Source organism: Juglans regia, chromosome 13 (assembly GCF_001411555.2).
Source record: "Juglans regia cultivar Chandler chromosome 13, Walnut 2.0, whole genome shotgun sequence".
NCBI lineage: Eukaryota > Viridiplantae > Streptophyta > Magnoliopsida > Fagales > Juglandaceae > Juglans > Juglans regia.
Genome location: NC_049913.1, coordinates 2675279 through 2692201, shown reverse-complemented (window position 1 = coordinate 2692201; position 16923 = coordinate 2675279). Strand labels below are relative to the sequence as shown.

Below are 16923 nucleotides of genomic sequence, written 5' to 3'. Positions count from 1 at the left end.
ATGCAAAAGTCCCACACTCTGCACATCACTTAAAAAATATGTGATTTTACTCTTTTTTCCTCATATTTCATGAAATATGAGGGTAAAAAAATAAATTCACATATTTTTTAAGTGGTATGTAAGAATGTGAGACTTATGTATAAAATTTTTCCTTTTATTAACATATTAAGCTGACACATACTGTACTGATTCGAATCCTCTTGTTCATTCTGTGTGCGCCACGTGTTATATATTGATCATTGTCAACTCTTGACAGTAATGGCTGGTGCTATTTTGCCGTCTGAGTAGCACCGCTCAAATTGACCGCTAAGTCAAATTGATTTTTTTTTTTAATTTTTTCATTCATATTATGTTATCATTTTAAAATATTTTTAAAAAATAAAAAAAAAAAATCAATAGTTACTAACAAAATTAAAATAAAAAATGTCAAAATGTGTTACATTTAAAGTGTTAAAATGTAGCATTTTCCTAAAATTTAACATGGTTTCAGAAAATGAATCAAAGCGCTCCAGCGGCACCCAAAAGGAAAGTAATAAATGGCGCTTACTTCAGTACGTACGGCGACGTTTCGCTGATCCTGAGTAGCCCCAAAACCCCCTCTCTCCCTCTCTGAAACTGCGACTCCCCAAGAATCCCTTGCAGTGACGCAGGCAGAATAGAAGCAACCCTAATCTGCATAGAGAGAGAGAGAGAGAGAGAGAGAGAGAGAGAGGGTATATACTTGTGTGCGTGAGTTAGATTATGGGCAGCACTTATCTCTCTCCACCGGTAAAACGTTCGAATTCGACGCTTTACGCATCCACCGCGGCTTCCATGTACGACCCGAGCCCCGCAAATGGGGCCTCCAAGCGTTCCAAGCACCCACCCCTTTCACTCTCCACCCCTCCGGGCCACGTGGCATTCCGCCTCCTCTGTCACGCCTCGCGCATCGGCGGTGTCATCGGAAAGTCTGGCAACGTCATCAAGACCCTCCAGCAGTCCACCGGTTCTAAGATCCGGATCGAGGAAGCCCCAAATGAGTCCCCCGACCGGGTCATTCTCGTCGTTGCCCCTGGAGCCCTCACCACCAACATCACTCTAAAGAACTACAGCGGCTCAGGCGAAGAAAAAGTATCCCTGAATTCCGACGGTGTTGTTGAGGTGTCGAAGGCGCAAGAGGCGCTGATGAAGGTGTTCGAGAGAATACTGGAGGTGGCGGCCGAGAGCGACGGCGTGGAGGTCGGGGTCGTATCGTGCCGGCTTCTGGTGGAGGCGACGCAGGTGGGGTCCGTGATAGGGAAGGGAGGGAAGGTCGTGGAGAAGATCAGGAAAGAGAGTGGCTGCAAGATTAGGATTTTGACCGACAAGTTGCCGGCCTGTGCTGCCCCATCCGACGACATGATCGAGGTAAGGTTTGTTTTCAACTCTTTTGAAGTCGGGCATTCGCTGGTTGTTTGCTTTCTTTCCAGTTTACATTGTGCTAAGATTCATCTGTTGTGTGCTAAATTTTGTTTACCATTTAGTTGACTTCTTCTTGACCAGTTAAGCTAGATTTAGAGGCTGGGAGAGTAGTTGACGAGTTTCGATATTATGCAACGTCATGGCCTGCATTGGCGTGTGTTATGTAGTAGTAAGCAAGCATACTCAGTTTTATGTGCAGTTTACTTTATGTTTTTTTAGTACAAATTTTTCTTAACGTAAAAGGTACAATCCAAGTATATATACCGGGATCCGCTTGCTGTTAGAAATTAACTAATCTGGCATCACAATCCTTTATTCCTGATTTTATTAGCTTTAGCAGTGGATGCATGAAATTATTTAAATTTTTCATCGGTTGCATCTTTTATTCATTGAATGGCTCTTATTGTTTTTCATTTTTATTATTACTGAACAGAGTTAACCCTCCCATTGGTGTTTTCCTTGGTATTGGTGTTCAAAACACTTGTTTGAGAGTGCAACTGCAAATATTGGACAGAGAATTGCATTGCCTAGCACCTCTTTCGATCACAACATCTTTTATAAGTAACAACATTAGTATTTGACCAATTAGGTACCAAGTCCTTACCCTAGGATGGAATGCAATGGTATTGATATTCAGTTTGAGAATACGTCAGTGAAACCAGTGGATCTCCATGGTAGAATTATATAGGCCTACATTTTCATGTTTTAATATTATTTTATCGGAGTCTATGTAACTTGACCTGAGGATTAAGATCCAGTATGTTTTCTTGAAGATGTTGTTTAGTCCAAAGAACATTAGACGAGTTAGGCTATGGTTTTTATTCAAAGAGCTAGGTCTAGGCAGTTGCATATCCTTTGTGGGGAAAGGAGCAGTGAAAATTTTCCAAATCATGAGAGAGAACTAAATTTATTCTTTCTGTGGTTCAGTTTAAAATCGGAGTATATTTTTTATAATTCAGTTTAATGTAAGAATATATTGAATGCAATTTTCTAACATTTTCTAATAAAAATACAGAAATGTTTACTTATAAAAAAAATAAATAAATGTTTAGTGAGGTCATGCCCTTAAATCCTCAAGCCAATTTTTGAAGAAAATAATTCGTATTTTTTTTTCTTGAACAATATTCAATAGCCTAATAAATTGAAAGATAAATCCTAACCAGCGAGCCCTGGTTAATGAAAAGTTGTGTGCATTCTGGGTCAAAAACATAGTGAAAGGTATTGTAGTCTACATTTTAAAGCGAGTGTACCATTTCGTGCATGAGAAGTCACCATGTCTTTAATTGAGTTCCCCTTTTGCTTGTGTTTAGCCTCTTCCTTTAATCAATGGGTGGGGAGCTTTTTTTTTATAAGTATCAATGGGTGAGGGAGCTAAAACGAGATATTGCATTTTTCATGTCCAAGTGGTCTGTTACAGCTTCCTGAGTGGCAGAAATGTAGGTTTATCTTCCTGTGTACCTGGGCTTTGCCTATTTCTATGAATACAATATCTTTGATTACCTATAAAAAAAAAAAAAAATGTAGGTTTATCTGATGCTTTCGTTTACTGCTATGGTATTTTAATAGGAAAATTTTCTCTTGTTCCCTTGTATAAATGGGTTAACAATGTTGCAGATAGAAGGGAATGTTTTGGCTGTAAAGAAAGCGCTTGTTGCTGTGTCCCGATGTCTTCAAGATTGTCTGCCAGTTGACAAGACAAGGATGATTAGAAGCAAACCTGTAGAAGCAGTTCCCCATGAGACCTTATCTGACCTCCATTTAGATCATCTTTCACAGAGAAATTCAGGGCCACACAGTATGCCATACAGCTCTATGAATTATGCTTCAGGAGTTCATCCGGTGTCAATAGAGGTCGACAGGGCTTCTGGTTTGGAAACAAAAACACAGCTGCACGATGTTAATTTTAAGATGCTTTGTTCCACTGATAGGGTTGGAGGCGTAATTGGAAAAGGGGGTGCCATTATCAGGGCTCTTCAAAATGAGACAGGTGCTAATATAAGTATTGGAGCTTCTATAGTTGAGTGTGATGAACGATTAGTTACCATTACTGCATCAGAGGTTTGTTGTTGAGTACTCTCTCTCTCCCTTTCTCTCATGAAGTACATCTGCTTATTTACGGGTTATTAATAGGTTTTATGGTTGGATTTCTATTGTGTAGAATCCTGATTCACGATACTCACCAGCACAAAAGGCGGTGGTTCTTGTTTTCTCTAGGTCTATAGAGGGTATTGAGAAGGGGCAAGATTTTGTCTCAACTAAGGGGTCACCTGTTACTGTGCGGCTTGTAGTCCCCTCAAACCAAGTTGGTTGTTTGTTGGGAAAAGGAGGTGCAATAATTTCAGAGATGCGGAAGGTTACAGGTGCTGGCATACGAATAATTGGAGGTGAACAGGTGCCAAAGTGTGTGTCAGAGCATGATCAAGTGGTGCAGGTGAGATGTTGTCACTTCTTTGAAGTACAATGGAAGGGTGGCAAAGGAAGCTTCGATTTTATTTATTCCTTATATCGCATCGAGAGCTTTTTTTTTTGGGGGGGGGGGGGGGGGTGGAATCCTCAGCTATTTATAAAAGCATTGCATATCCTTTTTTCAAATTAATGCCTATACTTTCTTTTCTCTTATAACTTGGAAGTCTAGTCAACATTTTACTCATTTATTAACCTAGTTAAAAAAAACAAGACTCAAAGTTAATTGCTTTTGGGTCTTTCTTGAGCATACTTTCTTTCCAGGTTTGTTGATATGAAATGATTGCTCCCATTCCATGTCCCTTTTTTTGGAATTCTTAGGTCTTCTGCGTTTCTTTAGAAGCATTTTAAATGCACTTCATGTGTATTTGAGCTTCATCCTTTTTAATTTTGGTAAAAAAATCATTTTAACTTCTCAAGAAAAGATGTTTGCATTAGTAGTTTAATATAATTACCCTTGGGGAAAAAATTTGTAGCAAACTGAATAATACAGATTTCATTTGGTGATTTTTTTTATATGGTGGCTTTAATCAAATAGAATAATCTGCAAGTACAGCAATGTATTCATGCGTCTATTTATTTATTTGACAGATTTCAGGAGAGTTTTCAAATGTGCAAGACGCATTGTATAATGTAACTGGTAGACTGCGTGATAACATTTTCTCCAGCACCCAGAACAATGTTGGAGCAAGGAGCAGTTCCTCTGTGTTGTCCGACACCAGCCCCTATGGAAGACTCAGAGATCCTGTGCCTATTGGAAGTCATCCATCAGTTGGTGTCTCTCATGGTCTCAGTCGACATGCTTCTCTAACTCAATGTACAGATCCATCTGTAGGTGTTTCCCATAGTCTCAGTCGACATACTACTTTAAGTCAAAGTATAGATCATCTTGGAAGTTCCCATGGTTTAGATCTTCCTCCTTCACCAAGGTTATGGGCATCACAGGTAAGATCTCTCTCTCTCTCTCTCTCTCTCTCTCTCTCTCTCTCCACTTCTTATGGGTGGGTTTATTTGCAGTTAGCAGTTGGAGTAAATCCAAGCAATACAGATGCTGGCAGAGGATTTACTTCTCTTAAAGGTGGCTTAGAACTTGGCAGGTTGGTAAACCAAATTCAATTTCGTCTGGTTGTGATTCTGTTTGCCTGGGATGGTTTATATGAATGAACTTCGATATCAGATTTGTACAAACAATTAGGAAAAACAAAAGGTAATCAATGTTGTTTTTTTGGTTTTGGGGAATTGGATTTAAGTGTTGTTTAGGTTGGAGTGCCTGCTGGAGATGACCTATTCTGCTACCTATTATAGCATAAATAAGGTAGTACCAACTAAAACTCAAATCAAAACATTCCAAGATAACAAAGATTAATTAAGCTCGCAAAGTGCTCCATCCATCGTTTTATCAATAAATAATTTCGTTTATACCTGTCTTTAGTTTTGTTTCCAAGCGAGTGGACTGCAATTTAAGTTTGTACCTCATTTCATTCACATTAAGAGTATAGTACATTGCAAAATTTTTAACGTTTATCAAAGCCTTTGTTGTTTATTGCTCTAGTGAGTATTAAATGAGATCTGCAGAGATAATGAAATGTCCTTTCCAAGTTAAATTTGAAATAGTGGTGAGTGTTGACTCATAATTAACTCAGATGCTGTTGTGCATTATCATCTTATGTGCATTCTTGGATTTTATTATTGAATATCAACTAAATTACCTATATGCACAGTTGTACCCGTGGGACCTCTTACATGCCACTTAGTTCTAGCTGATGCTTCATGCATATCACGTCCATGCCCTATTCGGCAGGAAACAAATTTTTATTGATCAAAAGAGTAGGCATAAGCCCCAAGTATACGGGACATATACAAGAGCAATGCCTAGGCGTGCTAATTTAGGCGTGCTAATTTAGAGATAGGAGGATGAAATGTCATGCCATGGAAATCAATTACAATCGACCAATGGAGTAAGGTATTGAAAAAACAATTTCTAAGGTCACCATTGATCGCTCTTGGTCTTCAATGCTTCTTGCATTCCGCTCCCTCCAAATGCACCACCGTAGACTTATAGTTATCATCTTCCATATGGATGCAATTTGAGAGTTGTCCCGAATACCTCTCCAAGAAGCTAGAAGGTCACATACCCTTTTCGGCATCACCTAAGCTAACCCTAATCGAGCAAAGACTTCATTCTACAAGGTCATGAAAATCTCACAATGTAGTAGTAGGTGGTCAATGAACTCTCCGCTCTTCTTGCACATATAGCACCAATCCATAACTATAATACGACATTTCCGCAATTTGTCCATAGTGAGAATCTTCCTCCAAAAAGCCTTCCATACAAAAAATGTTGCCTTTAGAGGTGCCTTTGTCTTCCAGATGCTCTTCCATGGGATTAAATATGTGTTGTGCATGGTCATGGTTTGGCAGAAAGAGCAGGCCGTGAATATTCCCTTCTTAGAGGGGCACCAATAGATCTTAGAACGCCGAAAAGTCATCCATTTCTTCTCAGTCTTGTGCATCTCTAAGGAAAGTAATATTCCATTGGGGAAGGCCATTGGAGATGATAAATATATCTGCAATCAATGCTTCTTTCCTTCTTGCTAAGCCATAAACTCATGGAAAAACTTCCTTGAGTGCCCAATCCCTGCACTGTACATCATGCCAAAATTTTACCTTCAATCCGTTTCCAACATTGAAGTGAGTGTGTGCTGCATATGTGTCCCACCCTCTTCTTATATGTTTCCATAGCCCCACTTCATTAGGCCTACTCACCTTATTACACCATCCCCCCGTGATTCCCCATGCTTCAAAGCAATGACGGTTTGCCACAAGGCATTTATCCTTCTCCTTCAACCCCCTTACATTCCAAGAAACAATTTTTGGTTTCATAAAACCACCTCCTTTGCCCTTCCCTTCACTTTCCCCCAGTTAGAGCTTTTTTCTCTTGCTCCATCATTTACTCTCCAGTCAAGTCTTTTGAGTTCTCTTGATTTCTTCTTACTTGATGTGAGCTCCCTGGGTGATACCAAATTATTCTTTCCAACTTCTTTAGCTACAAGGAGGGCTATGAACTAATCCTCGAAACCGTCACATAAAATCCCCACACAGTGTTGAATCTCTTTTGCCTTGTTTAAGACCCAATCTGAGGCATGGATGTTGCTGTTCTTGTTCAGATGTAGGGACAACAATGGAGTTGGTTCTTCCCAACAAGCATCTTCACACACCAAAGGGGCTGCTTGTGCCACCTCCACTCTGTCTAAGCCCAAAACTAGCCTCTGTGTATACTCTCCTTCAGTCCCATTGGAGTCAAAGACAACCATCGTAGTGAGATGGACTTCTTGTTGCCTCCGTGTCAGCCTCACAACTGCTCGCCTCTGTTGGATCCTTCTCCCAGCTTGAAAGGTCCACCATTTCCAATGACGGCGCATTCTGGGGTGAGTTCTCATCTGTGTGAGCAGATCCGTCGTTTCTTTATCAAAAACCAACCCAACTTCCCTTATGTTAGACAGCAGCGCGGCCGGCGTCCCCCCGTTGGCTGAGAATCTGGCCACCAGCTCTGCCTTCCCCCATCGGTCGATTCTGTGGTGACCCCGTTCGGTGGGTGTCAGCTACTGGTAGATTTTGTGCAGCACCAGAGGAGACCCAACCTCGAACGTAGATTGGCCCGCCATTACTTGGCCCTATAGGATTGCGGGCTTTCTGTTTTCTGTTTTCCCTTTTCGGCCCAAGCCTTTTCGGCTCCCCCCGTGTCCACCTGTGTGCCCAAAGTCTTAGTTCGTGCCGTCTTCTATCCCAGGCCCTCCTCCTTCTTACCCTTCACGGCTGAAGTCTTGTTGTTAACTCCCAAGCCCACTTGAGCACCCAGTGCCTCAGGAACATAATAGGCCACTTCCAATCCCTGATCCAGGCCCATATCTTGATCAATTTTGTTTATTAAGCTCGAGAGCCTCTTCCTTTCAAGTATAAGTTCCTCCTTTATGCTAAGTAAGAAAGTCTTCTCAGCTACACTCCCCTTGATCAGAGAGCCTCCACCCCTTCTAGTGTAAGCACCTCTGACTAACGGTGCTACATAGCTCTCCTCTCTACCCTTCTCTCTAACAGATACACCCTTCTCCTTCTTCTCTGTGTCAATACTGGTCTGCCAACATCACCTCTCGTGGCTGGAGCAGTGCCCATTATGGCCTCAGCATAGGTCTTGGCAGTGGTTATCTTCACATGTCGTTGGGTGGGAGCCTCATCACTCCTGTACTTCTCCCGTACTGCATTCACCACACATCTCAAGAAGCTCCATAGCCAACCTTCTCCTGCCTTGGCCTCCAACATCTTTTGGAACGATGATGATGCTTCTCCTGTCACCACCTCTATATTCCCCTAAGGCCAAATGTCTTCCGAAATCATTAGATAACCTCTGTGCAATATAAGCACTGCAGCCATAACTGAAAGTTTTTATAAATTTCTTCTTATCATCCGATCAAGCACATCCTTCAAGGGACTGCACAACCCAGCTCGCAGTAGTGAAACTGATTACCAAGTCTTTAGTCGCCTTCTTTCCCCTTTCTATGATGCGTAATGCTCGACGTCCAGCATGCACAATCTCAAATAACTTTGTTTCTATAGAGACTGCCTTCATGTACCCCATCCTTAACACATACAGTTATACTTCCTATAAGATGTTAATTCCTACTGGTGTTAAACCGCCATGGAATGTAGACGCGGAAGAGAAGGGCACATGTACGGGAGAAAAAGTAGAGGAGAGAGAAAAAAGATAGGGGGAAAATCAACCACAATCCTGGCAGTAAACATAAATACCTAATAAATTACTTATCTAAGATGTGATCATACACAGCGGCTTTGTGTATATCACTGCACATACCTGCAGTGATGCTTAAAGAGTGGAGTTTCAAGAACGAGAACCATCTATTTTTCTCATTGTTTTCCATAGAAAACACCAGACACTCAGATGACTAGCATGGTCCTTCCCCCATCAAAGAGCCACACAAATTTAGGATTGACTACATCATCACTGTATTATCAATGTGTGGGTTGACTCAATAACTATCTTGTCCATGTGCTTTCTATGGAAAAAATTGAAGAGAATAATAGAAAATATTCTCTTATCAAAAAATATTCAAAAGGTCTAAACTGTGTAATTGTGCGCATCTGCTATCATTTGATTTGAATAACTATCTAGTCCACGTACTTTCAGAAAGAAAGAGGAGAGTATAACATATTCACAATCAGTCTGAAACTGTTTTTTTTTTTTTTCCTTATAAGTATGTCTGAAACTGGGTAATTGAAGTAGGTGTTCTCAGTTGTATACTTACTGTGTACGTGGGCATGCCTATTTACATAATTCAATAAAACTTTATTTGACCCATCAAGAGAAGAAAAAAACTGTGTAATTGCATGCATCTATAATTGTTCGAAACTCCATGGCTACACTTTGATAATTTAATTTACTGATAAAAAAAAAATTGCATGCATCTTTAATTACCCTTTTCTTTTGGTATTTGCAGCAGAAGCAAATCTGCCATTGTGACAAACACGACTGTAGAGATCATAGTTCCTGATAATGTAATTAGCTCTGTATATGGGGATAATGGTAGCAATCTGGCTCGTTTGAGACAGGTAACCCCCACCCTTTTTTTAAGCCAATTCATGCTTTATTACTGTGTTAGCATTGTTTCTAAATGTTAACATTGCAAGTCATATTTAATGATGGCTACCCATCTCTACCTATAATTCTAAAAAATTGCAAGTTATATATCTGTGGAAGTGACCTATCTCAAAACTCAGCAAATGCACGAAGTGGCTGTTACGACACTGTTAGACCCTCTAATAGCCTTTCTTATTTTTTTCTTTTGATGCTTGTATACCATGGACCATGGTTGCCATCAACTTTTAGTTTTTGTAAGATACTATTCTTAAAATCAACTTGTACAAAAATTATTCTCAAAAGCACTTTTATTTTCTCTCTGGCATTTCTGATCAGATATCAGGCGCTAAGGTCATAGTGCATGATCCTCTCTCTGGATCAAGTGACAGGATTGTTGTCATATCAGGGACACCCGATGAAACCCAGGCAGCTCAGAGTCTCCTCCATGCATTCATTCTCACTGGATCATCACGATGAAATCATCTCATCCTTGGCCATGGCTCATAATGTTTTGAGAGAAGACGACTACTCTTGTTTGTTGCTTGTTTTAGTTGCTTTTTCCCCCCTCATAATGTGTACACTGTACATTACAGTAGGAAAATTCAGCCCTTCTGGGCATGCCAATCCTGGCATTTTTGCGAAAGCATTTTGGCTCTAATTGTTCGCCGTTATGTTTAATAATGAGTGATTTTTCTAAGGGGACTGATGAATATTTTGAGAACAGAGAAGGTGAAAAAAGTTTTGAGCCCCGCTCCCAACTTAGGTCCTATTTGGATACTGAAAGTATTTTATTTCATCTCATCTCATCATTATAAATTTTTTAAATTTTTACACAACAATATAATAAATAATTTAATTTTAAAACAATAATAATATAAAAAAATAATATCTTTTTCGACTGTCAACGATCATTTTCTCATCATTCAAACTGTACTAAACAGCCTTGTCTTGAAACTCAAGTGTTATGTTGGATGGCGTTGTAGTCCTAATGTCATTGTGCTCAATATCATTATTTGATCCGAAGGTTGTACGATGTTGTATATGAAGTTCATTCCCCATCTCAAGGTAATAATATTAAAAAATATAATAATTGCTCTCAATCCATTTTCGGACCCTTTATACAGTACCTGCCTGGGAGAAGCTTTGCATTGACATGATGACTTGTGTGCTTCTCGGCTTAAAACTTGTGAGATAGATATCGGGATGACAAACTTGAACTTCAATTTTCATTGTTGGGGGAGGGAAAGGTCAAATTTCATGGAGAATCAAACAAGTGCAAACATCTTCTCCAAAGTAAGTTTGTCTCTTAAATTACACATCATAGAACAGCAAAACATTAAGCAATACTTCACTTCCAAACACGTCCCGGTGGGAGCAACAGCACAAATGTTCAACTCCCGACAGCTGCATCAGTTGCCACTGTGGCCGCTGCCACAGCAGCTGGCGTGGGTTTGAGTGTAATTTCTACATTGTCATGGACTCCTTGGAGCAGCAGCTCGCCATCATATGTCAAAACTTTTCGCTTCTTTGCTGCTCGGAGTGTCCCAACCAGTGCTTCGAATATGTTTGCACACCTATCATCATTGAATAGGATGCCAAATGTGACCTTCCAGACAGACAGAAGCCAAATTTCTATTATTAGAAAAAACCCAGATGACATATTGAAGAACAAATGGAAATTGTAAAGCAAAAGGTTAATGCCTCCACCCCTTACCCTGCATATCTTAAGGGGAAAATATATATTATATATAAAAAACAGACAACTTTCTAACCCAACTTCCGACAAACGAATCCTCGAGCATATAGCAATATAAAGCGTTACACACTCCGAAATGTTGGCCATTTTTCAAACCCGCGAACCCTTAGATTTTATCTTACCCTAGGATGGTCTGAAACTGAAACTGGCACGATCTAATTCATTTGGATATGTAAGGAAATCCAATCAGACAATAAAATAAAAGGAACCGGAATGCAGACGCAGTCAGATCTCCCATCTATATCAGCTGTATGTTATAGATCGGCCATTTAAACGGTACGAAGAATCTGGATCCGGATCAAGATCGCATCAACTATCGGACATTCAAATACCACTCAATTCATTTATTGATGAGAGCAAATCTACTGCTACGTGTAAAGGAAAAAGGGCTGAAACTGAGAAAGAAACCGAGTTCTAGCGTCTACCTTGTAAGAACCATCGTCTTGGACCTTGCCAAGCCTCTTGATTTCTTCTTTGAGACGCTCAACTTCTTCTTCTACGTTCATGGTTTCAGTTCACAATATCTGTGGGTGTTGCGTTAAGGTAAATATAAGTTATATAACAAACCGGGGGGGAATGGGATGCTGCTAAAACGAGGAGTATCAGTAAATACTAAATCGTAATACTAATGTCAATGATTTTTTCAGGGAATATTAAAAATTAATGCACGAAGATCATAAGATACGTATTTTTACACTGAATCTAAGTTAAATTCGTACTAATAACTTAATATAAACACTAAAGGGGATTTTTGTTGATGTATGTATTATGATGACTATGATGGAATTTGTGTTCACGATCCACCCACCGTTGGCTTTTATTTTTGTACATACATTTGTTCAGATAAATGATTTAATTACAAATAGATCTCACAGTAATATATTTATAAATTGATGTGATTTGATGTGTTACGTAAAATTATAAAATTATTTTTATTAAATAAATCTAATGTATCATATGAAGATATATTAGTTCGATAAAAAAATTTGTGATGGTAGTTTAATATACTTTTATTAGTCTATAATGATGATTGTAATGAAATTTTTTAGAAACTTCCATCTCACCCTTCCCACACGCATCCATGATAACTTTGAAAAAAAAAAAAAGAGATAAATAATATTTTATTTAACTTGAGGAGTGATATAACTATAAAAGATTATATAAAAATAATTTTATAAATTGAAGTGTTTTCGTATGATCTATCATATCTATTTTATAATAAAAATAAGATAAACCATATGAAATCATATTAATTTATAGAATTATTTTTGTATAATGAATTTGTGGTTATAGTATTTCTCTTTTTTAAATGAACTCTAATAATTTTTGGGAATAATTTCATACTTTTTGGGTTAAATAATGATAGGATTACTATCTTATTATTATATATTTACTATTCTTTTTATATTTGATTTTTTTTTTAATTTTTAATTTTATTTAATTATTAAGAAAGTGTGTATTAGTAAATTTATATATATATTTTTTAGTGATTAAAGATATTAAAAAAATATTTTAAAAAATTAAAATTAAAATTAAAAAAACTTGAAATGGACTTGATAATAAATGGATAGAAATAGGTGGATAGAAATAGGGTAGCATCACTATCCGGTTGTGTTTGTCACTGGTAGTCTGGTACTAATTTTAGGTTTTATTTTAAATCCGAAAATTTTGCGCTTTTGAATTGTTGTGGTTCCGAGCTGTCGACCTTCTCGAAAGCTTTATCTTCCTTGTGTTTGTGAATTATTTGGGTTGTCTTAGGGCTCTTTGTTGTTAATCATTCCGGTGTTAGCCGTATTCTCGGAATTTAGCTTCTTTCTTTTTGCGTCAACGTGTTTTCGAATTGAATTGTCTCTGTAATGTAACGCTGCAACAATGCCGGAATCGAATCGCCAAGCTTCGATGTTCAATTCAGGAGCGATGACCAATAATATTGAGAGTCAAATTGAGGACGAAGACGAAGATGTTGCGGGCGGCGAGGAGTCCATCGACAACCCTCAGATCCGATTTGAAGATGGCGCCGTAGCTGTGACGTTTAACGGTGGCGTCCAGGAGGTCGCTCCCAATACTATCTACGTTCCCAGCTCTGATTATCCTCCGGTGGCCGGTAACGGAGGCGCTGACCAGCTCACGCTTTCGTTCCAGGGTGAGGTTTACGTGTTCGATGCGGTCTCTCCGGATAAGGTTCTGGTTTTTGCTTATGGGTGGTTACTGAATTTTGTGAATTGTGCGTTGTTAATGTGTTTGATGGTATTTTGGCTGTAAGTTTAGGATCTTGACATGGGGTTTGATTGATTTGGTGAATTTTCATGCTCTTTTGTGCCATGGTGCCTTTTAGCCGTGAGAGTTTCGGTTTCTTTGTTGGAGCATGCAGTGTTATCATACTTATTCACTTGGGGAAGTCAGTGTTTTAAACTTTTTGGCTTGATTGTGATTAGCTTTTTTTAATTGTGCTACGTTTTGTAACTTTATGATGCTGTTTCCAATTGTGTGCGCACACCCGCCATTTTAATGATATTTCCCCTTAAAAGAATATAGATTAGATCATTATACTCTGTAGAGTTTTCAATTGGATCTTCGTTACAAGGCCATACCTCGTGCTTTCTATCTGCCCGCTGACTGCGTATTTTGTGAAGTGGTTCTTTCTTTTACTTTTTATATGACGCTGTTTTCTAATCGTGTGTAGAGTTTCCAAATGGGTTTTGGTTATAATGCCACATTTTGTGCTTTGATGCCGATCCACCAGAAAAAGATAGTTTTCTCCATCCAAAAAAGTGAAGGAAAAGAATAAAGTGGTTCTTTAATGGATCTTGCGTGGTTTCAAATGAGCGGGTGTTTTTAGGGTTTAAAGCTTGTAAATATGAAAAGGAAAATGCTAGTTTGCCCTCTCACTTTGACCACTTGTGTATTAAATTTTTTTTATTTTTTATTTTTACTTGATGATTAAGAAAGTGATTTTTAATGTATTGGTGTATTTTTTATTTTTTAAAAATATTTAAATATGTAAAAGAAATATGAAAAGAAAAATGAGAAAAAAAAAAAAGAAGTGGCCAAAATGGCCTAGTGGTTAAATGGAGCGGTGCTACTCAGGCGGCAGAGTAGCACCGCTCATATGAAAATACTATGTAATCTAAGCTTTTTGGATTGAATTGACAGGTGCAGGCAGTGTTGTTACTTTTGGGTGGATATGAAATCCCTTCCGGCATTCCTGCTATGGGAACAGTCCCTCTTAATCAAAGGGTATGTAAATGCGTAATTCGCGCAAGCTTTCTCAAAAATATAAAGCATTCCAAAGAGTGTTGATTTGTTTTTACTTTCCCTGGCTTGGCTACATCTTTTCCAGGGCATGAACGACTTTCCTGGGAGGTCAATTCAACCACAGAGAGCTGCTTCTTTAAGTCGATTCCGGGAGAAGAGAAAAGAGCGATGCTTTGATAAGAAAATCCGTTACAGTGTGCGGAAAGAAGTTGCACTCAGGTATTATATCCTGCCTATGTCTAAAGTACACTTTTTAGTGTAAAACAAGTTGCAAATTAAAAGCTCCTTATTATTGTTGAATTAATCCATTTTTATTATAAATGTAATGTTGGTTTTATATAAAAAAAAAAAACACATCCTTTTATCTTTGGAGAGGGGGGAGTGAGCATTGCCTAGTTGTTGCATGTTTCCCGATCACTTTGACCAAGGGATTCATACTTACATATGACAAAATTGGAGCTCAATAATCTTTTTGTTTCTTTTTTCTTTCTTGCCTTGGTTAATTAATGAACATGGAAAAAAAAGTGGCAAGACTTGGAATGCTAAAAAGGGCTAATGTCTATTCCTTCTGTACTAACATTTTGTTTCCAAGTGTTTACTTATAAAAAAACAACATCGGGTGTGGAAACTATCTTTTCTGTTCAACATAGGATACTATTTGAACTGGTTTTCTTCGAGCCTTTAGTTTTTCTTTTTTCCCCACTTATATTTTTGCTGTCTTCCTCATTCTACCATTAGGGCTTTTCCTTCTGGTCACCTTCTCGTCTTTCATCTATGACTATGTCAGGATGCAGCGTAAGAAGGGTCAGTTTACATCATCCAAGGCCATATCTGATGAAGCAGGATCAGATTCTTCAGTTTATGGTGCAACACAGGGTCCTGGACAAGATGATACCATGCAGGAGACTTCGTGAGTGTTAATCTTTTCCCCAATGTATAAGTAAAACTTCTTGCTTATTCGGACCATAAAACAAGTCTTCCTATGACCTGCCTATTACCCTTTCCATTTAAGGTTCTACAATAAATGCTCCCTGAATTTCTGATGCGTCTCAGAAGAGGATGATAGCTGCAAGTTTGAACTTTACATCATTTTATATTTACAATGAAAATGCTATAGATACTCTTATGTTGTAAACCTTTGATGCGATGCTCTATGCAGATGTACACATTGTGGAATCAGTTCAAAGTCCACTCCAATGATGCGTAGAGGGCCAACTGGTCCAAGGACTTTGTGTAATGCATGCGGGCTCAAGTGGGCCAACAAGGTTTGTGCAATTACAAAAAAGTATACTGATTGATTTTCTTCTCTTTTTCATTGGAAATATGCATATTTAAAAAACCATGTATATTGAGTGCATTGGTCACTACAGGCTGCACGGTTCTTCACCCTTGACTGTTTATTGTAGTATTTATCAGGTTCAATTATATTTACCGTCTATACCCTTCACTTCCACTTTCTCCTTGATTTGATCTTTTCTCTTGGCTTCTGTAATGAACATTGTTAGAATGGATGAGGTTGTAGGATCATAGTTTTTTTTATCTGTTCCTTTGTATCACGTGCTTGAATTGGCTCCCCTGACCATCCAGAAGGATAAGAGAAAAATGTGTTCTTTGTTTCTACATCCATTCTCTCCCAATACTTTTAATGAGCACGAAAACATGCTTCTTTTCCCACACAAAACTAATTCATGGTATGTTCAGTGATCTCATTATAATAACTTGAGTTTTGCAGGGAGTTTTACGAGATCTTTCCAAGGTTTCAACTATGGGTGTCCAGGATCCTTCTTTGAAGGCAACTGAACAGGTAGAGTAACAACCCTTGTGAAGAACATTCTGCTTTCTTCGAACCCTTCTTCCACTAGGCAATTTCTGGTACTTGGCCACATGTATTTGTAAAATATATGGGTGTGGGTGTGTAGTGATTCTCTATCCTTTATCATCACCTCTTTCCACGGGTGTTTATCACAGGGTGATGGTGATGCTAGTGAGTCGGATGCTGTAACTCCGGTTGCAGAGATTGTCTCCACTGCTAATGGTGATAACTCAGCTGTAACTGCAGAAAGATGAGTGGCTACTTGCTAATCTTGCCGTGCCACTCCAGTTATTATAGCAGGGGAAAAAAAGTTTGACCGATCTAGATTCAACCGTAGTAAGTTTCAACTTATTTTGACCGACTGCACATATAACGCGGTGTATTTAACTTTCTCGAAGTACTTCTTATATGTGTCTCGAGTGTAGAAATGTCCGGGCCATAATGAAACCCACCTCTATTTTTCTTTTCTTTTTCGTTTCACGTGAATTAGTATATCCTCTTCGAAAAAAATAACACTGTTTTGTGCGTTTCTTCGATTTTGCAGCA

The 16923-nt window shown here is 38.6% G+C and overlaps 3 protein-coding genes across 4 annotated transcripts; 2 read left to right on the top strand and 1 right to left on the bottom strand.

Annotated features, from left to right (window-relative positions):
• The first annotated feature begins 552 nt into the window (after positions 1 to 552).
• Positions 553 to 10320, top strand: LOC108983907 (KH domain-containing protein HEN4-like). Of its 2 annotated transcripts, none has more exons than XM_018955693.2 (7): positions 553 to 1386; positions 3055 to 3498; positions 3599 to 3871; positions 4495 to 4848; positions 4921 to 5000; positions 9417 to 9525; positions 9890 to 10320. In XM_018955693.2, the coding sequence occupies exons 1-7, from the start codon at positions 742 to 744 to the stop codon at positions 10028 to 10030; spliced, it is 2046 nt and encodes a 681-aa protein (XP_018811238.1). In that variant the 5' UTR covers positions 553 to 741; the 3' UTR covers positions 10031 to 10320. The 2 variants fall into 2 exon arrangements, with proteins under 2 accessions (XP_018811238.1, XP_018811237.1); XM_018955692.2 differs by having other exon boundaries at positions 554 to 1386; positions 9414 to 9525.
• A 409-nt stretch (positions 10321 to 10729) lies between these two features.
• Positions 10730 to 11886, bottom strand: LOC108983899 (costars family protein). The gene is made up of 2 exons (XM_018955683.2): positions 11735 to 11886; positions 10730 to 11159 (listed from the first exon to the last, which is right to left on the bottom strand). The coding sequence occupies exons 1-2, from the start codon at positions 11813 to 11815 to the stop codon at positions 10944 to 10946; spliced, it is 297 nt and encodes a 98-aa protein (XP_018811228.1). The 5' UTR covers positions 11816 to 11886; the 3' UTR covers positions 10730 to 10943.
• A 1012-nt stretch (positions 11887 to 12898) lies between these two features.
• Positions 12899 to 16916, top strand: LOC108983906 (GATA transcription factor 24-like). The gene is made up of 7 exons (XM_018955691.2): positions 12899 to 13490; positions 14463 to 14546; positions 14650 to 14783; positions 15352 to 15474; positions 15724 to 15829; positions 16297 to 16368; positions 16533 to 16916. Exons 1-7 carry the CDS (start codon positions 13182 to 13184, stop codon positions 16629 to 16631), a joined length of 927 nt encoding a protein of 308 aa, XP_018811236.1. The 5' UTR covers positions 12899 to 13181; the 3' UTR covers positions 16632 to 16916.
• Positions 16917 to 16923: the final 7 nt, after the last annotated feature.